Consider the following 23342-nt stretch of genomic DNA (forward strand, 5'->3'; position numbering starts at 1 on the left):
CAAATTTTCTAAGGATGGATGTTGAATTGTAGCACTCTATATGATGATACTTATTGTAGTAAGTTTGCTTTAAAAATGCCGGTGATAGAGCTGATCAAGCTTTTCTTTCTCTCTCTCTACCTCTCTATTCCTCTCTCGTTACCTTTTGTGAGGCAAATTTTCTTTTTATCTCCTGCACCACACTATCTTCTCACGGTGCTCGGACCTTTTCATTTCACAGATCCTCTCAATATTCTATTCATGCGGAAAGCTTATGCATGTGTTTTGCATGTTTTTTCTCCATGCATGACATTTTTTCTTAAATCTCTTTCCTGCTATCTTTCAAAAATTTCCACATTTCTATTTGGATGTTAGAAGAATCAGATGGCAAAATCCTTCTGAGAATTAAAATCATCAATTTCTCCACGTTCTCCCTGAAAATATCGGAAAATTGTCCTAGAACGTTTCAAGAAGTATCTGGAAGTGGATGCACATCTACACCTGGATTCTTACGTGATTTCGACATTTTTATTTTTTCACGTGTAAAAATTAAGGTTTGAACGCAATGCAATGCACAATTTCAGTAATTCCGTGGAATCAATGTCTTGTTCGCTCTTATGGAATATTTTGTTGTTTTTTTTTTGCAATTTTTGCATAATTTTGATCTCTTTTCTCCAATTTCTATAAATAAGTTCATTCATTTTATAATACACCATTTCTCACGGTAGAGATCGGGGCTTCAATTTGAAATAAGCGAAAAGTTTTGCTGTTAACAAGGAGTAGTATGGAATTCGTTGCATAATTTTGATCTCTCTTTTTTTTCTCACTGGACGACGTCCAAACGCCACTGTTTGACTTGCTGTTTTCACATGTGCAGGTTTGTCGAACGTGATTTTTATTTGCTCAACCCTGAGCGATTGTCGTGAAAAGTAATTATTACTGGTTACCAGTCAATATTTTTAGAAATGTTCAACTACGGGTAAGAATATCAAAGGGATTCGTTCCAGATCCTAGATTTTTTTCTTACTTTTGCAATTCCTTCACAAAGCTAATAAGACTTCTTCGCAACTTATGATGTATATATGGAATATAAATTTATATAAAATATTTTCATATAATTTATCATAATTAAACGCACCTGCGTTACGTTAGGGCAGATCAAAAATCACTTTTTTTAAATTTAAACGAATGAGTTATTGGCTACAAATACTGCTCTTAGATCATTTTATTATCGTTTTTTTATAAAATAAAATAAGTACTTAGTGTGTGAAAAAATAAATACTTAGTTTGTGAGCCTTATTGCGGTGTTTATTAAGGTAATTTTCATTTATAAAAATTCTTCCTCTCTTTTTAAAACGATTTTTCATTGAAATAACAAAGCAGATGGCATAGGAATTCAAAACACTTCGTGGAGAACATCGTAACCGAATTAGGGAGTAAGGGAGACTTCAACAAATTTGTGCTCGCCTCGGGTAATCGCGATTTCTCGAGAACCTCAACTCAGAAAAAAAGCCTCAATCCAAACAAGACGCTCCGCGACTCCCGTTTTTCGCACGCAGCAGCCGACCAAAAGCCGATTATCGCACCAACGATAGCACCGGTCGGACCAGCACACCACAAGCAAAAATATTCACTACGATAGGAAGTCCAAACCAAACCCACTAGCATCACTACGATCGTAAAACTGTGAACGAGGGTGAATTCCGCCATCTACTTTGCGGATTTTGAGCTAATTTTCGGTTGAACTGGATCACTTCCTTCCTTCCTGGAATTTTCAACTTTAACTGTTTCTCTATCCATGTCATGGATCCTTCCTCAGTAATCGTAAGAGAATGTCAAAGGCTCCTTGTTTTTTCAAGATTTCTAGAGAATAAGAGGATTTTCTGAGCTGGGAGGCATACACTAATGATCACAAAAGTGACGAGAACCTCAATGATTCCAAGAGGAAAATCCGAAAGAGAAACAAATTTCTTCAACAAAGTTGCCTGCAAGATTGAGTTGCTCTCCTACATCCCCTATTATTATATATCCGTTGTGATTGAAGATAACATGGAGTCGAAAAAGTACTGTAGGAAAATTTGTGCGGATAGAATCCTGAAGAAGTAATCGTTGAAAAATGAAGAAAGTAATAATGGTCGAAATGATTTAAGAAAAAACTTAAGTTTAGAGGAGCACATGCGCTTATAATAACATCTGAGATTTTGAAAAATAACAGATTGGATCGATACAAGAATGAGAAAAATTATGGGAATGAGTATGAAGTAAAATGTCTGTCGTAGGAAGGAAATATTTGGTAGGGAAGCATTGGAGACATTCTGGGTCCCTGCCAGAAATAACTGAAATGATTGGTTACGACAAATAACCTCGTGCCGTTCGTGACGTTCAGTGGGCTATAAGATCGTCCCTGTTGCAGTTCCTTAACATTTTATCTGACAGCATTACTACCTAAGAATACTTCATTGTGAGTATAGTCGGGTCAAAACAACATGAAGCACGGACAGCTGCATAAGCGGTGGCGCTCGAAGCGGTGCGTCGGAGACAGCGGTTGGAATCGAGGTGGGACCATGGCAAAGTGCAGAGATGGATGGCGTTAGTAAAGGTCCTCACTCGATCCTAACCGCTACGCTCCACCGCGTCGCTTTGAGCGCAGCCGCTTACGCAACTGTCCGTGCTTCATGTCGTTTTGACTCAACTATAGATTTCACTCGCCTTGGTGACAATCTGGTAACGCGGTGACTCATCTCGGCTCCGCTTGTCGGCTGGTCAGTATGTTTTCCCATTGAGGACTCTTTCGTAGTGTAGTTGGGACGATATCGGGGCTTGACAGGGAATGAGAAGGAGTTTGGTAGGAGATAGGTGAACAGTGACAGATTCCTCGAGACAATTCCAGGACTTTAATAAAGACGAGATTGTCGAAACGTCAGATTGTGGATAAGATTTCATCAGGACCGCTTTATGAGAAAAAGAACTACCGCTACTCTCCGCCGCCTCCACAATTTCACTGAGCTAATGAGCTTCGTGTCATTTCCCTCTAACAAAGAACCCTAGGGTTGCTTTTATACTTCGTTGTTGTCGCTAATGAGCTTGGGGCACTATCTATAACATAACATAACATTTACATCGTGGAAAACTACACAATCTGACGCATATTTGCTCAGCACCGCGTTAAATTTACGAAGAAGACGTCTAAAACCACAATAATTCGCAGAAATATTTCCAAAGATGCTTAAGAAACCAGTAAATAAAAACAAAAAGATTCTAAAAGAGGAATTATCAACTGAATAAGTGAAAATCCAACAAAAATTTGCCTAATGTTCCTACTTCCAGTATCGCCACAACTCCAAGTGAATCGTGCCATCGAACAAACCAAGTCGAGACAACAGGGAATTGGCCGAGCTCCCACTAAACAGCAAAATGTTGGTGACCGGCACCATTTGAATTGTTCTTTCAGTTCGAATAGAATTTTTCCAGAGCCCTGGACGTACGGAAACAATTGATGTGGATAAATTGAATCAACTTATACGTGCTCTAGATAAAACATGGATTTTACCACGTCTTGGAGCCAGGGAACCTGTTGGAAGCAATTTTCAGGTGAATTTCAGCGTGGTTTTGTGCATAGAACGCGAATGTGATGTGTTTTATGTTAATTCTCGGTCGATTTTTATTTTTATTTTTTCTCTTTTTTCAGTACAAGAAGACATGCGCCTCGATATTCAAAGCACGTCATGGTGCATGCCAACAACTTGGATTTGGTGTGATGTGCTTTAATTACTGTCATGAACGAGGTAGGAGGAGTTAATACCGTAATCTCATGCTTTTCTCACACGTAGCTATGGCATAGCATAAAGTTATGCACGGGACATTCGTAAATCCCACGTCCCACACCGCTACATTTTTCAGAACGATTTTCAGAATATATTTCAAATAGTAAGAGATATAACGTAGATCTCAACCTGACCGAATCGCGAAATTTAGAAAAAAAAATGAAAAAAAAATGATAAAGTAGTGTAGATCGTTTCATCCTAAATCTTGAGTGGGACATTTGACGTGAACGCATTGTGGACCCATTTAACCGGGAGAACAATGGAACTGGAGGGTGAGAATTACTAGAAAATACGAAGAAAAGATATTGTAAATAAACGAAACAGCAGATAAATGAAAAACGAGAGGATCAAAATTAAAGTGCGAGCCTTTAACTTGCTCTGATGATTGATTTGATTCCGATTTTTTTTTCTGATTTCCGTGCCAGTGATTTCAAGAGTAAGAGAGTACAGAAGACCTCGTTATGAACAAAAACGTTCCATAACCTCCTTCTTCCTATTGTCGAACATGAAATTGTCATCCGTAACGTCGTTGGTTTCTTGGAATATCAGCTCTACTTGTGGAATCCTCGTTGAGATTTATTGAAACTCTTAAGATTCTTAAGCGCTCGTATATCCAACCTCATCACTAACAGTCGACGTTTTTTCTCAAAAATTTATCTCAAAAATCATGGATTACGGTCGCCAATGATCAATCATACAATTTTGGCTAAGTGTATAGGTCTACGTTGTACCATTTATTCAGATTTCTTCCTCTTTCCCTGGTTTTTTCTTAGTTTTTTCTCTCCCTTTCTTGGACATTTTCAAAAGTAATCCCAACAAAGTCCGTCGAGCATTTTAAACGAAAAATATTAAAACAAAGTCACTATTCATATAGGCTCCGGCTATGCATTCCTATAGGGTTTTTTGCTGTTTTTTTTTTCTTCTTGTACACAAAGAAATTCATCACGGTTTTTAAGCACATCATTTCTCGTAACACTTTGCTGCTATCTTCAATTTTGTTTGACTCTGCTCTCACAATCTGCACGAACTCCGCCGTTATCGTCGTCGCGAGCTAAACAGCTCCGATGATAAATAACTCTACATAACAGCGGATCGATTTGATTCCTCCCACTTTGACGGATACGACTAAGGGAACCCAACAAGCTTCCATTCGGAAAAATTATTCTAATGACAAATAACGACATTATTTACTTATTTAATTGTTTATTTATTTGAAAGCACCCAGAAAGCACCCAAAAATGTGCCGTAAAACAGAAACAAAAAGGAACAAAGCTTACTATAATTTTGTATAAGCTTTATTCGGTGAAGTTGGCCCTTCATAGCACATTGTGTGGAATTATTATTTTGCTACAGAAGGTGAAAAATCCTCACGCGTGGTCCTTTTCCCAAACCTAGAACATTGCGGTAGAACAACCCCTACCAGGGTTTAGGGGACCCATTTAATCCAAAACGTCCAAGACGAACCGTCAGGGTACTATCATAACCATCGCAAGATTTTTTTTTGGGATTTTAAGTGTTCATTTAGAATTTATGCTTAATATGTGATCATACAATACATATACATGATATTATTCATTTCAAGATGAGATCAACGTAGCGTTGGATCCGTACGTATCTGATAGTACTTGGAGTAAACGAGTAAATCGATTACTTACTTTACATATTTTAAAAGATTTTACAAATAGACAGAAAAGAGATCGAATGATTACGGTAATCGATTGATCGGTGATCAATGTCGAGCTTTCCACTATCGATCGATGCCATCCAATCGTGTTTAGGTGAAAAGCTTACGTTTCGATGTCAGGACGCATCTGATGCGGCATACTGTAGACAATCCGGCACATTCGAGACATTCATAGCGAAATATCGCAAAGATGGTTACAAAGCGAAGGCCTATATCCATCAGGTAATGCTTATTATTGTTTGAAGTTCGAAAAAAATAATAAATTGTCGCAACCTAATCTAAAATTAACAAATATTATTTTAAAGATGATTTCACGTTGTTATGCCACTTCTATCTGCAACACTCAAACAGGAATTTTGAACTCGACGATAATCAACGAGGATATCGTTCCGGAAACAACTACAAGGGTTTGGCTTTGTCCTATTGTACATACACAAAAAAAGAAGCATTTTAGAATAACTAGTTGTGTAACACTGAACTAATTGAATTTGAAGGCATAGTTTAGCTTAAAGGCATCACCCCACAAATCTGAAGTGGTACGGATTTCAGGTGGAGTATTCGTACACGGGATCGTAGATTATGGAGAGAAGGATGATTCCGTCCAATTCTTCAAAATTGCCATAAAAAGCGGCCCGAAAAATACGGCTTCGAGCGTTCCGGCGCGCTATTTTCTACTACGAATTCGATTGGAGCGCGCCAGCTGTGTGCACGCGCCGTATCTTCTGGGCCGTTTTTTACGGCAATTAGGAAGAAATGGACGGAACCACCCTCCTTTCCACAATCTATAGGAAAGTATAGGAACTCTCCACCTGAAATCCGTATCACCTCAGATTCGTGCGGTGATGCCTTCAATGATGAATTCAATAAAATGCCCTAAGGGAGGATGAAAAGAAAATCGGATTAAATTCCATTTTTTTTTGCCACATTTTAATGTCTCTTATAACTCAAACTTCCTTTTGTATTAGAATAAAATGATGATTAAGAGAGCAAGAGTCTTTTTCGTTGCTTTTTTTTTAACCATTTTTAAATGTATATTTCCCTGACTATCAGTTGTGGTAGATTTACTGTTGAATTGTTGTTGTTGTTGTTCTATTCATTGAACTGTAAAGAAAAACCGCAGAAAAAAGACTGTAAGCTATGACGGACCCCTAATTTGAGTTAATATTTAAGACATAGGATCACACTTGTGCCTAACCCTACGAAGATGGATGATTTGATCAATAAATACACGTTTGACGCTAGTTAATCAATTATTACCCGTCACAACCGTGTATATTTTGAGGTCACAGACGTCTGCCTTAAATTCTGAGGAAAAACGTAAACATAGTCGGATCAAAATGACATGAACCTCGGTGCAGTTGCTTAAGCTGCTGCGCTCGATGCGGCGCGATGGAGACAGCGGTTGAGATCGCGGTGGGACCATCGCGAATTGCATCAATAAATGGTGCTAGCGAATGTCCCTTCCTTGTCGTTTTGACCCGCCTAAACCTAACGTTGAGAAGGGAAATGTTCTGATTGATAAATACTTGTTTAATATTAATTAATCTTCGACTCTTCTTATCTGTCACGAACGTGTACGAGTCGAAGACGTGGGCCTCTTTCGTAAATTTTTGAAAAAAAATGGATATTAGTATTCGAAGGTCATAACGAATATTTTGTTATCGATTTATAAGTCAGCTAACGGTACAAAACAAAATCACTTATGTTAGGGGAGGAATTTTTTTTTCATTAACTCTTTCATTCCTGTAATTTCGTTTATTAACAAACTACTACTTCTGTCCTTGTTTTTTTTTCTCCTTGGCACTGTTGCTTCGTCATTTGCTATCTGTAGATGAACCGGCATCGACTCTTAACTCGAGGTCCTAAGTCGTCCAAACCACGCGCAACATCTACTACCACTGCTGCTCCTGAGGAAACGGAATACGTAGAGATTGAGGAGGAGAAGATTGAAACCACTACAAGAAAGAGGGTAAGATGATCTACAGGAATGACAGCTTATGTTACTTAACTTTCCTACTTTTTCTTCTGTTTCTCAGAAATCCTTCTTTTGTTTTTGTTGACCCATTGACAGCAATGTGAGTCACGTATAACTCACGACTTATGTTCACGTGAAACCGTGTAAGTCGCTGATGACTAACGACTAGGGGGTCAATAAATCAATATATCAAAAGTGAAAAGGTGCCTCTTTATTTAAACCATTGATGTCCAAGTGGTTCTGTATAAATCTGCGTGGGACCATGCGTAACTACGCGCCAATTGTGCCACTGCATCGTCGGACATGCTCGTCAAGGTGTTAATTAGGAAGGAGCTCATTAACACTTTCGTACTCTATTTATTTCAGCCAGTTGAAAAGAAGAGGACAACTCGTGCTAGGCCCACCACGACCCTGTCCCCAGTTACAGTCACTGCATCAAGAAGTAACATTTGGGACAGGTTAGTTACTTTAGAATGATAGTACCGGTTTTTTTTCCCTCCTCGTTCTTTGAAACCACTTTTTTTTTGTGAAGTACAAATCTTTGACACTGTTATACAGGTTCACAGTCAGTCAAAACTCGAAAGTCTCGTCGAAATATATACCATTTTGGAAGCGTCTTCTCTCCACCACTATTAGTCCTCCAAAAAGTGTAGAAGAAATCACTGAAGCGTCAGTAGAAGTCGAGGTATGTTTATTTTTGTCCGAATATCTTCACAAAAGCATTGAGTTGTATTGGTACAACAAAAAAAAAACAACAAATTTGCTACTTTCTATATGTATATGTTGGAAATACTTATTTGAAAAGGATTCTAACTATGAAGCACGCTCTCCTTCCCTAACCAAGCATAATTCATATTTCTCTGACTTTTCGATAGATTTTTTCTGCGTAGATGATTATGATGTGTTAGACTGAGTTACGTTTGATGAAGTTGGTTCGCCTTTTTAATGATCTAATCTGCTGCCATCTAGAACAAAAAAAAACTATGAAAGAATCGGATTATAACTTTGGCGACAGCATAGGTAGGAAATGGGTGGGTGTAACGTCTCGGTAATAGGTTCTGCTGTGACTGAACTATCCCTCGATGGTTCAAAACCGCCTTAGTGCCAATCAAACCTTTCATCCCTCCAACGTGGATATATTGGCACCAGATTTGCCTGGACTTGATACATCGACTGACCATGGCAAATCATTGAACGGGAAAGGACGGAGCTCCCTAGAATTTCGCCCGAACGCCATAAAGGCCTTCTTTGCGCATTCGTCTGGTGGTCATCCTCCTACTACAGTGTGTGATAGACTGACATGCAAGTATTTCCCAAGTCCAAAACGCTAGATATTACATATACATATAGAAATTTCTTATAAGACACCAAACACTGCAATTCAGGTCACTCCTGAACCATCCGTTGAAGAAGAAGTCGAGGAGGTCGTAGATGTTACAGAGATTCAGTCTTCGGAAGCAACCACCCCAGTGGAAGACATTGTTTCGACGTAAGTTCCAACTCTAAAACATCATCGAATAGGGCATTTGACCGAGTAGTTTCTCTACTTATCCCTTGTTGAATTTACGTCGTTCTTGTTGAATTTCGCTCCTTTTGAGTGACGTTAGCCAGGCGACAAAGGTGTATAAGCTGCATTGCGGTTGAAAAAAAGATGTGTATGTACAAGAGTACACGTCCTTCACGTGGCAGCACACTACAAATTCCAACCAGGGAAACAAATTAACAATTGGATTAGGATTTCAGCGGCTACGTACAATTCTTTAGCGAAGTTCTGGAAATTCAAAATAATCCAAAGTCTACTTCGAAAGGAGTTGTAAGCAGTGAACAACTCAAGATTTCACGATCCAAAGACAATCGTACTTCCTTGATCTTCTAACGGTTGGGATCAAGACGGGACCATCCTCAACATCACTTAGACTACAGTGATCGATCGGTGCCAGAAAGCGATCCCAATCGCTACGCCCCACCGCACCACTTCGAGCACAGCCGCTAACGCAAGTGCATTTAGCTGCAGGTCGTTTTGACCCGAGCTTAAAAACTTAGAGATCCCTTAGGTGTGCACTAACACACATTAATTGCTACGTTCTCAGAGCTTAATTACAGGAAGCGACCGGTTCAAAAGACCAATCGAAATACAGATGTGACCCAAGGACCGGAACAAACAACAGAAAGGGAAAAACACACTTTCAAGCCACTACCTATGACCGTACCTCCTTCGCAAGGACCGGAACTGGCGTTTCAAAAGGCTGGCGAAAGAGGTAAATAATAACGCTGACTTCTTCTTCTATTTCTTATCTCCTTTCTAACCAATATTTTTAGTTTCATATGTTTTTGGAGTAGTAGTGCAAATCATGAGGTCGATGAAACTGACGTTGGCTGAAAAGAAGAAGGAAAATGCCCTAATACATTGTTTCATTCCTAGAAAAGTATTAGGACTTTTTGATCTCAGAACTTCTTATTTTCGGAAAATTTTGGTGCTCAGGAAGAAACAGTTTATGAAGGGCACAGAATGAGCTCCTTGAAGACTACGTTTTCCTATCGGGTTTTTTGTCGTAGGACATGACTTAGATCCATCGATAGCATAGAACAGGGATCGGTCTCCACCAGCCTCTGTCGGTAATTCCACCAATTGTGGTCATTGTGGTGCAATCGGGCCTATACGACATGAAGCTCGGTGCGCATGCGAAAGCTGCTGTGCTCGAAGCGCTGCAGTGAAGCGCAGCGGCTAGGACCTACGAGATACCATTGCTAGAACCACCGATCAGTGCAGTTCACGATGGTGTCACCTCGATCTCAACCGTTAGTTTCCCAGCGCCAGTTGGAGCGCAGCCACTTAGGCAACTGCATCGAATTTCATGTCGTTTTGAAGTTTTTCGTTATGAACTGCAACAACGATTGAAAAAAAGTTCACCCAAAGTATTCTGTTTTAGGTCCTGGATTTTGGAATCGCTTCCAACCTAATCGATGGTTCGAATCGATACACTATGTCACTAACACAGGCAAGTAGTCACGGGTGGATATGCGCATTACGCGATTTGCAGAAGGAACGTGTTCCTGCGGAATCCTGGTGTACTATTTTGCTTTTTCTCACATGTATTTTCACTTAAAGTATTGTAGTATATATTGTAGTATCAGTTGCACACTTTCTTAAAAATAATCTTGCTCACTTGTGTGGCTGAAAAGTAGTTATTATAGTCTGAATCATTAGACGACTTACTAGGAAAGATGCTCATTGATTGTATGCCATATTGGTCTTTCTCCTACAACTTAATGAAGTTGGAATATCTTGAAATGTTTTCGCTTTTTACGTTGTGAATTAAACTTTCGCTTAGCATGACTGTCGTAGCGAAGTACTGGTCTTTCTCTCAGCCATACTTCCATCATAATCTATTTTCTCTATGCTTTTAAACTTGTTTTTTACCTACTAAAAAGAACCGAAACGCTTTTTCAGCGCTTGAAATACGGTAGGGTCTCTTGCAAAGTGTTAATTGTATCGTGTCGCTTTATACAATGCTGGTATAGTCAGGTCAAAATAACATGAAGCTCGGTGCCAGTAAGTAAAGGCTGTGTATGCGGTGCGGAGCAATTACCGGTTGCGACAGAGATGGGGCCATTACTGGATTCACTCGGATGGCAGTGACTACAACTAGCGAGAGTATCAACTCGATTGGAACCGAACCGTTTCAAGCTCAACCGCCTCTGGAACTGCACCGTGCTTCAGTAATTCGACTATAGCAGGATCAAAACGACATGAAGCACGGTGTAGTTGCGTAAGCGGAGCGGTGGGTATAGCGGTTGAAATCGAGGCGGAACCATGGCTAACTATAGCGAGGAATGGTGTCAGAAGGGGTCCCTTAGATTCTACTACAAAACCAACATCTCGGTACCAATTCCAAAAATAATTAAATAAATAAAATATTCACGCCTGCCACTCTCATTGTCGTTTATTGCTGTGCTGTACCCTCCACCAAGGAGTGAACAAAACTCCAAAAACCAAATTAACATCAACCAGATCATCGTAGTAGTCGGCAACACAATGTTGGAGGTGCGTCAATGATCTCTGGATCATAAAACGTAACGATCTTATTACAAAACCGTTCTCGGCAGTCACTGCAATTGCTACTTCGCCCAATTTCTGGTTGAACTTCGAGGTATCATTTAAAATGCCCTCAATTTTTAGAATGTTGGATTCTTTGTCCACATGTATTATTTTGGATGAAATATTCCAAGGAATGGTTTGCAATAAACAACCACTGTATATAAAGGCTAAAGTTTACTAATCCATTTCGTTTTTTCCTACGACTCAGAAGTAATCACTTAGGCGATGCATTGGACAGTTTAGTAGTTTTGCTCTCCAAATAAGCTGCTATTCATAGTCAGATGCATAGTCGGATCAAAACGACATGAAGCATGGTGCAGTTGCGTAAGCGGCTGCGCTCGAAGCGGAGCGGTGGAAAGGGCTGTTGGGATCGTGGTGGGACCATCGCGAACTGCAGCAATGAATGGATAGTAGCAAGGGCCCCCACTTGATTCTAACAGCTACGCTTCACCGCATCGCTTCAAGCAACCGCTTACGCAACTGCACCGTGGTCCATCCCGTTTCGACTCTTATTATAATTGTGAATGAGTACTTCTGTGTAACCGAGAGAATTTCTACATAATTGAGCGAGAAGAATTGCGAACATTCACCGAACATTGCCTCCAACCAGCAGTCCCTTACATCGAATAATCGATGTGACGTGACTTACGTGAAATAGCCGGATCACAGTGCAAAGCGACTCAAGTGCCTAAACAGACGCAGCAGCTGTCTTGTTTATAAGGATTTTTTTCGAAGAGGTACAGGTATCATTACAATTCGTTTCCTTTTCTCTCGCCCTCCTTTTCTTTCTTTATGTGGACGTGTCATACTTATATATACTTAGTAAGCTTGTCATCTCACGAAGTACTAAGATTTACAGCTTCTATATGAGAGATTGTATAGCAGGCAGATCGATCCTAAAAGATCCTAAAACTGGGAACAGATCAGTTTGATTGTAGGTGTTCGGCTAGATTGACAGGGTGTAAGCTCGCAAACACATTCACATACGAGTGTATGAACTTCCCACGCCAAAGATATAGGGGCAAAATGTAAAAGAACCGTAGGTATGTCCTAACCACTTGCACCAATTCGTAGATGCCATGTAAAACGTTTTGCATTCAGTTTTAAAATTTTTCGATTTTCACAAGCTACTTGAAGACACCATACCACAAAATTGACGATGTTTGGTCTTTTCAATGAAGAGATATGGTCGGATCAAAACGACATGAAGCACGGTGCATTTGCGTACGCGCTCGAAACGGCGCGGTGAAGACAGCAGTTGGAACCAAGGGGGGATTATCGCAAACTGCAGCGATAGGTGGTGGTAGCAAGGGTTCCAGTACGCTGCTAACCGCTATACTCCACCGCACCGCTTCGAGAGAAGCCGCTGCACCGTGCTTCATGTCGTTTTGACCCTACTATATAATGGTATGACCATGCTCATACTCGTAATCTAAGCCCCTAACCCTACTTCTTCCGATGTTTTGACGAAGTTCTCCGTGTTTTTCGATTAAAAATGCGTGGAATTAGGTTCGTGGAGGTAAAGGTCACAGCTGCTCGAGCTTATTTCTTATGTACTTCGCTTTGAATGCCTGACAAATTGCAAATACATGTTCTTCATATCATGAGTTCTTCAGATACGAAAATTATAACATTTATTGTAACAATTGCTGAGTGCAAATTACTCATTCTTCTCCAGACACTACAAAGCAATGAAGTTGTACTACCCTTGCAATTGCAGCAGCAGGTTTCCAAGTACCCTGTACTATGCATGTGACATATCAATTATTTATACAGTTGCTGAGCACATTCGTTTAGTATATACAACTCGTAAAAGTTTATCTTTGCACACTCATTATGAGATCATTAAGAACAGCTTCTACACCGGTGGATTTCGATCAAGACCAGCCGCCTTCCTCGATTCTTCGTAAAGCAATTTGCAAGCGTCTGCATCTTTGCATTTAGCAATCACTTCGTGTATGGCAAAGTTTCTGAAGGTACTTTTTCTGATATCGATATTTGGTGATCGTTATCCTGACCATTTAGAATACGAAATAATAAGAAATAGAAGTTAAATAAGTGTTTCTAGTCGTGTAACAACAGAATATTTGTCGAGTCTACCTGAGCCTATTCGACTATTTTCCAAAGGTTGGGACAAAGTAAAGTCAGGATAAAGTCACTGGCATATCAATCCAGTTTGGATGCGCCAACGCATTTTACTGGAATTCGCAATCGTTGAGGTTTTGGAACGCGTGTTCGCTTATACAATGAGTCGCGGAGGCTATCCGATGATCAAGTCAGTGTTTTCATTCTCCCAGACAAGTTTGTTACTAATTTATCGACCCCAGTGGATGAAAAGCTTAGCTGGAACTGGGGCGGTTTCAAACCACGATCGTGCGGCTACAGCGGACCTCTTACCGTCTGCGCTACGCTTTTCATTTTCAAAGGTTACATAATTAAAATTGCACAATGTTGGGATCCCTTCAAGAAAAGATGAAGCTGGGAATGTAGATTACGAGAGTGTTCGTGTTTACGCTCAGTTCCCTCTAGTAGTCCTGAAAAATGCCTTGGGAAGCGGGCTTTGAGTAGGAATTTTCTTGCGAGGCAATATAAAAATAATATTTTAGATATAAAACGCCACTATACACTATAACAACACTTCCGTACACTCCCACCGTCTGGGCGGGAGTCGACCATGATCAGTGAGGTTTTTACAGCAGCCTATTCAAACGTTTCGACTGTAGCAATTTGATGAAGGAGATATGTGTCGTATCTAACAAAGTCTGGCCGTAATCCAGATGATGGCCGACTACCACCACGACAACGACCGTTACTAATAATCACCTGTAGTATTGCCCATTAGGATTTTGCAGTTGTTTGCTGAGTGCTAGATAGAGCGGCATTTGTGCACCGTCATCCACCGTTTTGAGCACATACCACATAATCGGTCTTAATCATAGATAATAAGGTCTCTGCAGCATGATCTACTCAGTCGCACAACAAATACCACATTTCCTACCTGAACACTACTCGAACCCACTGATACCCCGATTCCTTGAGAATATTCGAGTCTACATTTCCTGGATGACAAACCATTACGGACAGAGGCAGCTTCCGTTTCTCAATAATTCTGGCAAGATGTCTTGTGTACATGACCTGAAAGGGAAGTTAATTACCTGTGACTGATTAGACCAGATTCATCAATTAACATAATTTACAAGTTTTACAGTATTACTAGTTTTGATGCTTGGCACAATAGAAATGTACCTGAGCCATTTTGCTTCTAGTGTACGCCATCATACCACTATATCGCTTTGGATCATTCACGACATCTAAACTGTAATTATCCACATTAGTATTTTGCGTGTGCTGAGATTCTTTTTGAGTACAATAGAGCAGAAATAGAATTTCATCTTGAACAAACCTCACGGTATCAGCGTATTCATATAGGACCGAAGATATATTGATAATTCGACCATCCGCTGACTTCGAAATCAAAGGTAGCAGGTGTTCAGAAAGTAGAAAATGACCTGAGTACTGCGAGTACGAAACGAGGTTTTAAACTCTCTCTATAGTACAGTAGAAAAATTGTAAAGTTGAAGGCACCCTATCAAGAAGTAAGGGGTTTTTTATAAATGGGGTTAAAAGTTTTTTTTAATTTTTAGAAAAGGGGGGAAGCAGCCTTGTGGCACCAAACCCCCTATCGAGGCACCCACTAACGTTCCATGTTTGCGACAGCAGGCATACGCGCCGCATCACGTAAGCCCACGCAAGGAAACGTTGCACGATATCAAGAGTTTCGTAGGGAAGATTCGAAGGGCGTTCTTCCAACTGTTTTTCTGGCATCGAGCGCCCGCTAGCTCGCAGATGCGGCGCGTATACTTGCTGTCGCAAACATGGAACGTTGATGTGTGTCTCGTTAGGGGATTGCGACAAGGTTGCTTCCCACGCTTCGGTGCGACAATGCTGCTTCCCACGCCGTTTTTCAGGATACTTAAAGGCATCGCCCCACGAATCTGAGGTGGTACGTGTTTCAGGTGGGCTACGTCTTCCATTTCTCCCTGTATCAGTGGAAGCGCACGACCCTGGAATGCTGTTTCTTATTTCTTCTTTCCGAAGGCTTCCGTTGCAATGCGCAACTTTTGCGCCTCGCCCCGCCTGCGATTCGTCGAAAACCCATTCGAACGAATCGCAGGCAGGGGCGGAGCAAGGGTAGCGCGCTGGAGTTGAGAACATAAGAAACAGCGTTCTGAGGTTGTCCGTTTCCACCGATACAGGGAGAAATGCACGGAATCACCCCGCGCCCCTCTCTCTCCATAATTTACGATCCCGTATGCGAATACTCCACCTGAAATCCGTACCAGCTCAGATTCCTGGGGTGATGAAAACTTCAAACAGATACTAACCCCACTGTAGACAACAGGTTCCGAAAGACTACATGTAACTACCTATAGGTTTTTCTCCTCACCTAAGTAATTGCACTGCCACGTCTTCTCAAAACCGTCAATGGTTTTGGTAAAAGTTGGGACGCATAGAACTCCTGCATTGCAAATGAGCACATCCAGATAGGGCACTTCTAAAAAACACCGCTTTCTATTTGTTAACGTGTGAATGCAGATTTGTAACTACTGTAATTGATCTCATTCCGACTGGACATCTCATTCCGACTAATACTTTTCATTCTTACTGAGCACTTTCTTCTCAGCGTGGGTAGTAAGAAGTTGCTGTGTGAGCGACGCACATAATTATGTATAATCATGGCTACTTATTTTTTTACACACGTTACCATTTCACAGTTCCTTAATCACACATTGATGATCATCCGTGACATACTCGCCATCAGTGTCTATTGCAGCGTTCCTCAACAGTGAAATTAACATCAGTGAACGTGAGTGAAGTGAACGGTTTTCGCTTCAGGAAATGTTTAAAGGTCCGGAATAAGTATTAGGATGATGGGGTGACGTGTGGAGAAGGGGATGAATGCGGGCGTTTCCCTATTCAAGGCCTTACATTGGCAGCCCTTTGCTGAAGCGGCATGTCTCGGTGCTTTTCTTGGATACGACCAGCGAATTCGCCGACTTGTCGGGCGTAGACTTTGGCAACGATCGTTAGGAAGCCTACTAGTACCGATCAGGGTCCTAGGAACGTGTCGCTCCGGGTGTCATCCTAGACCTTAATAATGTGGTCGTTTTATGATGTGGAGTAGTGAGCAACTCAGGCGGTGAGCACTAGGCATGTCAACTAGAGTTTTCAAGCGATTTTGACTAATCGATGTATCTAGCGTAGTCACTCCTTGTAAGACCATGCACATATTCACTTCCTGATGTGTGTTGCTCGAACTGTTGCTCAGAAGCGACAGCTCCTTTGTGTAATGTGGAAGAAATGTCTAGAAACAGTGATCGAACAAAGTTTAACTGGATCTCACTCACCTTCGCAGAAACTCTGCGTGAATTTTCGCAGCGAACCGAAATCGGCAAGGTCCACCAATCGCAAGATGAGACGCTGTGGATCACATCCTTCCTAAAATTACATCTACTTTGAATTGTAATTAGTTTTATTTTATTTTATTTTGTTCATCTAATTCATAGAATGCAAAATTAGTATAATACACGTCTACAGGCAACATTGTAATATTGTGGGATTTACACCGCTTTCCAGTATACAGTAGGGCCAAGACGACATGACGCAATTGCGTGCGCGGCTTCGTTCTCTCGAGGCGCTACACTTGTGATTCATGTCGTTTTGACCCAAATATACAAAGGAGGGTGTGACGCAGGCTGTGAGAGTTACCAGAGTTGTCTGGGAGGATAAAAACGATGGTTTAGCACTCCGCCTCGACTCTGCAAGTCACTACAATGTTGCACACGCATTGTTAGACCTCAGACGATTCTGAGTTGAATGAAAGGCGTAGTTGTATCCGCACAAGAGTTGACTAACGTCGTGCACCTTATGCCGTATCCACTTTATCTTACTCTGTCGAGACAAAGCACACTAACATCTATTATCTGATTAGCGCAATAGAAGGGATGCCCTCCGAACGAGAGACACATCTCGTGTTTGGCCATGACGCTTCCAATCACACTTTTTTTTTACATCCGATGTATTTGATATGCATTTCATTATCAGTCTTTCAAATCATTCGGAACTTTAAGAAAATCTTCAAGAGCAAACCTTCTCAAGTCGTCTTATGGAGTCAGTGCCTCGTTGCATGTCGCGAACCAGCATGTAGACCGTCGCACCGCGGCGATTCAATTCTGCCGTTACCGCTTGGCCTACAATCCAATGCATCTTCATTCGAAAGAATCTTCAACCTATGAAAATATGCATGTAATCCACAAAATTTTGGAAATAAAAACTATGTATATGCAGTTCTTTTCTTTGTAGAGGAATTGTCTATTGTTTTTATTCTCTATTGTTCTCCATTCTCTATTCTCTATTGTTTTTCTCAGAGTGACTTTTTTTTGGCATAAGAGATGCGCGTAAGATAGTGTATGTGAGATGAGATCATAAAACTGAGACTCGAGAAATGTTTTCTCGACTCTCACTGTTCCCCCTTGTGAAAGCCTCGATTGTGAGGAAAAAACGATTAGATTTCGATTCCGGTATGGAAAAAAGTGCGCCTTCAAGACTTCAAATTGGGTGGCATCGCTGTTGTTCCCCAGCTTTATATCTAGTGGAACAGCGACGATTTTTCAGCAGCGCCAGCATCCTTGACCCATGTGAGTGTTCTACAGAGTTAGTCGAAAAGCTCAAAAAGCTTAAATTGCCAAATCCGGAAGACGCACATGCCTAAATTTGTTCTTAATTACACACTAGTGTGCGATTTTCGAATAAAATTTCTGGAAATTTCATTCTTTTGGTCTATATTGTTTAGGAAACTTTCGTTAAAATTAGAAACGAACCAATCCCGGAATTGGCTCCAGTTACGGCCACGATTTTCCCATCAGCCCGTACATCCTCTTCAAACTGTAGTCCTCTGATGTACTTTCTAAATTAAGCAAACAGTTATGTATGAGACTAGTTAGATCTGAACCGTTGTAGAAGAAAAAGAGAGGATATAATATATATTGGAATTAAAATACCTGCAATAAAATAATGAGGTGACGATAATGATTGCTATTGTTGCATAGTAGACTCCAGCCTCTTGCGTATAACACATCAAACAGAATACAAAGTGATGTGGTCGATTTTTCTGTCAATAGTTTAACGAATATGTGAACATATGTAATATAGATTATGTAGGATGCACACATCTTCCAGGTTGTGCGTTTTCAACCACCACCCTGGGCACAAAATAATAAATTTAATATTCGGATCGTAGATAGGGGTTCGATACTGGTGGGGGGGATTCGTGCGTACGACATAACGATGACAAAACGTAGTGAAATGGAATATCGATGTGTGAACCTCTGGAAAAGCGAGGCATGAGTCATTGAGTGTGACGAATGCATGGGCACACACCGGTTTCAGACATTTGTCACAAGTCACAAGAGAACATTGAGATCTAGTAGTGTACATAAGAGATCTCGGAAATCAATGTGTTTCAAACGTTCATGACGGGTCCAAATTGTGAAAGAAAACATTTTAAAAAACACCACAGGGGAATGAAATTCGAAAAGTTCACGAGGTGGATTTTAGTGAAACTCAGTCAAGAAATCGGTCGCTTGAATCAAGCAATGACCTCATGATGTCCAGAGATAAATAAATGCTGCACTTCTGAAAACATGCACGGAGCCAGCACCACGTCCGTTGCCAGCGATAACGAACGGAACTCTTTATGAGATCGATATGAGCGCATGCATGGATTGCAAACGAGAAAAATGTCTTTTATTTTTGCGTCACTGCAAATCGCAATTTAAAATAAATGCAAAATATAAAGTAAATAAAGCATTTATCTACGTAGTTCTCATCGAATCTATGCCATACGGTTTCAATTTGTGCGAGAAGTGACCCATCTACACATCCTTTTTGCAATTTTCAACACAGCGGATCCAGTGGTGTTCTAAACCGTCACTGGATCTTAACATACTTGAGTTACTATCCGTCTTATCATTTACGGAAATTACCCAGAAATACTCAAGGCTAGCCATAATAAGGTTCGATCACCCACAATCGCGAAAACGTAAGAAATGAAACGAGAAAGAACGAGGAGTTGCATCCTATTCCCCCCCCCCCCCCCTAGCAATTAAAATCAAGATAAATTCCACTACTGCATCCTAGTTGTACTTACTAAAAACGATCTGCCATTAATTTTGACCTGACTGGAGAAACTTTTGAGCTTAAAGGCATCACCCCACGAATCTGAGGTGGTACGGATTTCAGGTGGAGAGGAGGGTGATTCCGTCCATTTCTTCCTAACTGCAGTTTAAAAAAAAACGACCCGGAAGATGCGGCGCGTTCACAAGGTTGGCGTGCTCCAATCGAACTCGTTGTAGAAAATAGCTGAGTGACTAAGTGACTGACTTTGTCTACTCCTTTCTTCAGTTCTTGACGGGGTGGTGCGTTTTAATGTACGTTTAAATGACTACCTTAAATTAGGATTAAAGTAAGTTTAACGAACAGATAGTAATCCGTCGGATTGAAAAAATTACACGGAGGTGTTTGAAGAAAAAACTGAAGCTATGCTTGCATTGTAGAAAGTTTAAATAGTTTTGGTGGCTGCTGCTATCCAAGCGGTGGCACACGTGGCTCACTATTGAAGCAGAGTTTTTTCTGGAAACATAGAGAAGATCACACAGATACGAGATTTCAGTGCTTACAACAAAGATATATCCCCTTTGTAAGAAGATTGCTTTATGTTTCAAAAAACATTTGAAAAAAGAATTAAAAATCAAAACACTATAGGAACAACATTTTTTAAAAAAAATGGAACGAAATTTTAAAAAATCGTCTTAAAAAAAATTGAAACAAAATTTCTAGCTCTTTGTAGATGACGTTTAATACACCCTTGATCCATTTGGTGCATATGAGGAAAGAGAGAGAGAAAGAAAGAAAGAGACCAGTTGGAGGAACATTGACGTGAGAGACAATCATACTATAATATAATGCTGTAATTCCTTCTCCTGAATGTAGTCGTACGATCCGCGGTCGCGTGCGCGAAGTCAAAGAGCTGAGGCTTAGGGTCCACACAATATATTTAGAGGGAAGAAGAAAAAAAAAGAAAAAAAGTCGGCAAAATTCGACTATGCAGCGCATGTACGAGAAAGGAAATTAATCAGAAATTTATGAATTATAAAAATTTATTAATTCCAGTTTTAGTTTAGTAATTCATAGAATTTTCACATGTTAATCAGATTCATTGGGAAAATATACATGGAATGTCTCGGACGTGAAAGAAATTCGAGAACACAACACGTTTCTAGTGTGCATTGGTAAATGTAGATAAAATCAGACTGGCATCGATTGAAGATTCGTTTTTGTCAGCAAATATTTAAGGTTTTGGTAGAACCCTTTTGGTGAAGGTAAAATATAATTTCATTTTAGTATAACTAGCTGATATATAATTATGTTATATATTACATCTTTTATTACATATATATTATTTATTGCATCACTTGCATTATTATTATTATTCCTATATTTTTTATTATATATTATTTATTATTATAGTTTTATTTACAATTTTATTTCTAGTCCTTTACCTTATGTTATTTTTTATCTTATGTTATTTTAATTTTTTTACCCTATGTTATTTCAGAGGGACTTTGTTCAAGGGAGCTCAGTAACTTCCTGAAAAGGTTCATAGAACAATTATCGACATTAACAATGTTACAGGTATCCATTAATAATGTACATTCTTCTCTGGCTCTTATACCCATATATTATCCAACTGTAAATCACATGAGTTCGCACTCGTAGAACATGTCCGCATCGTAATGATCACGTGTCTATTTTTATTAATTGGAATAAGAGATGCGACACATGTTTACAAATAAATAAATTATGATGATTAAACTTTCAAATCCTTGCAAAAATTCAGACCAATCCTAGATGGAAGATGTAATTAATCCTTACAAAAATCTGTTCATCAATGCTTTTGCGATCATGATCCTTTTCCAAATATACACACAGTAGTACTGGCTACGCTAATTGCTGCATAAATTACTTCATTGATGACCAGAACATTCTGCGCGCACTGAAGAAATGTTTTTAACCGCTCTAAAAAAATCGCCAACAATTTAAAGTATTGGTTTTTTTATGTTAGTTCGAAAACCTAGCTTGAAGAACACTTATGTGTTTGCAAAAATTGGTGAGTAGACGTAAAAAAAAATAAGGGTTATGTCACCTCCGCTAGGGAACCTGTATATGGCATAGGAATTTAATCAACACTACTCAGCACAGAGCTTATGATTTACCAACAATTTATTTATTTAATCATTTATTCATTTATTCAAGGCGATATTGCCGAAACGTTAGCCACGAATAAAGGACTATAACAACCTCGTGTACGGCTCTACTAAAGAAAACAATTATTCATTTATTTATTTATTCACATACACGAAATAGTGGACTAATAAGAAAAAAAAAGAAAATATTTGTATACGTCAGAACATTTAAGAAAAAGTTGGCAAACTTATTGCCGGTGGAACCTGGCGCAGTCGTTTTCGTGGAAACACGTCAAACATGCGGGTCTCCTACTCCAGAAAGTGAAAAATCCTCTCATGACATCTACTCCCCTAATCCAGAACGCTTAACATCAGTCTAGTTATCCACATATTAGGGATTGGACCAATTAGCCCGAAGCGGGAGGGTCACGATGGGGTACCAAGCGAATCTAACGGGGGACCTTGAACAAGAGGGTTCACCAACTTTTCGTGATCCTCAAACGCCTAACCAGCCAAATCTAGACAAGACCAAACCAGCTAGAAGATGCGAAAGTCAATAAGAGGAGGTTATACAGAGATAAAGTTGAGAAAGGAAGTGATAGGACGAAACAAATCCGAAGCAGGTATAACGGCAAGATATTACAAGGATGCAAACTTAACATCAAGTGATGAATTTCGGAACAATTCACGTTATTCCATGTAGAACACAAAAAAAATCGAACAGAAAACCTAGTTCAACTTCTTAGTTTCGCTTCTATCCACTGCAAAGCATAGTCTTTGTGTTTTTTTCTGAGAAAAATCGGGTGTTTGCGTCTCAACTTCCGTCTATTAATCAATGACTAAGCAGAAGCAGAGTTCTTGTTAGTTGAACGAGAGCGGTTTATGAATGAAAGCGAACTTGTGGATGTAGCCATGGAGATTTGCGCAAGTGTTTCACATTGCCTAGCAAAGTAACTACGTATCCCAGTCAACTTTCTCGGTCTTTGGATGCTTGTTCAATTCTAATTTCCAGTATTGAGTTGGTGTAGAGCTCTACCATATAATTTTCAGATATTAGATATCTTTCTAACTGAAATATATAATAATACATAGTTTGTTACAAAACTGTAAAAACCGAATAAAATACAAGTGGGCTGTAAGTCTAAGACGATTGTAATAATGGCTCAATTAAAAAAAAAAATATATTTTGTGGCATGTCTCAGCCTAACGTACTCCGTAAGTTTTATTAGCAGCAACATCAACCAATAACAGAAATATCTCAACAATTCAACAAATTTTAAGAGGGTGTGAAGCGTTTAGAGTGAGAAGAAAAAAGCGGAGGGAACTCTAACAACTGGTTCATTCTAATGCGCCTCTCTCCACGGTCAGTAGCAACTATTAATGCTTTCGAGCGCTCATTTCAACCGTTCGTGCAATTTTCTTCAATGAATGCGAAAAAAAACAAAATATTCTGAGTTGTTAACGTTCCACGCCCTAA

General features: G+C 39.9%; 2 protein-coding genes across 4 annotated transcripts; one reads left to right on the plus strand and one right to left on the minus strand.

Annotated features, from left to right (window-relative positions):
• Window positions 1–3290: 3290 nt before the first annotated feature.
• Window positions 3291–10469, plus strand: RB195_012873 (uncharacterized protein; the record flags this gene model as incomplete). Of its 2 annotated transcripts, XM_013449050.2 has the most annotated exons (11): window positions 3291–3395; window positions 3451–3570; window positions 3668–3764; window positions 5582–5709; window positions 5793–5894; window positions 7319–7456; window positions 7829–7920; window positions 8021–8147; window positions 8848–8951; window positions 9566–9720; window positions 10393–10469. In XM_013449050.2, 11 exons carry the CDS (start codon window positions 3291–3293, stop codon window positions 10467–10469), a joined length of 1245 nt encoding a protein of 414 aa, XP_013304504.2. The 2 variants fall into 2 exon arrangements, with proteins under 2 accessions (XP_013304504.2, XP_064058327.1); XM_064202446.1 differs by lacking the exon at window positions 5793–5894.
• Window positions 10470–13419: 2950 nt separating this feature from the next.
• Window positions 13420–23103, minus strand: RB195_012874 (uncharacterized protein; the record flags this gene model as incomplete). Of its 2 annotated transcripts, XM_064202447.1 has the most annotated exons (12): window positions 13420–13531; window positions 14385–14489; window positions 14560–14696; window positions 14808–14877; window positions 14965–15070; window positions 16009–16116; window positions 16970–17060; window positions 17712–17812; window positions 18443–18528; window positions 18623–18732; window positions 19222–19381; window positions 23078–23103. In XM_064202447.1, 12 exons carry the CDS (start codon window positions 23101–23103, stop codon window positions 13420–13422), a joined length of 1212 nt encoding a protein of 403 aa, XP_064058328.1. The 2 variants fall into 2 exon arrangements, with proteins under 2 accessions (XP_064058328.1, XP_013304503.2); XM_013449049.2 differs by lacking the exons at window positions 19222–19381; window positions 23078–23103 and having other exon boundaries at window positions 18623–18699.
• Between the last annotated feature and the right edge of the window lie 239 nt (window positions 23104–23342).

The sequence above is a fragment of the Necator americanus genome, chromosome V (genome assembly GCF_031761385.1).
Source record: "Necator americanus strain Aroian chromosome V, whole genome shotgun sequence".
NCBI classification, from domain to species: Eukaryota; Metazoa; Nematoda; class Chromadorea; order Rhabditida; family Ancylostomatidae; genus Necator; species Necator americanus.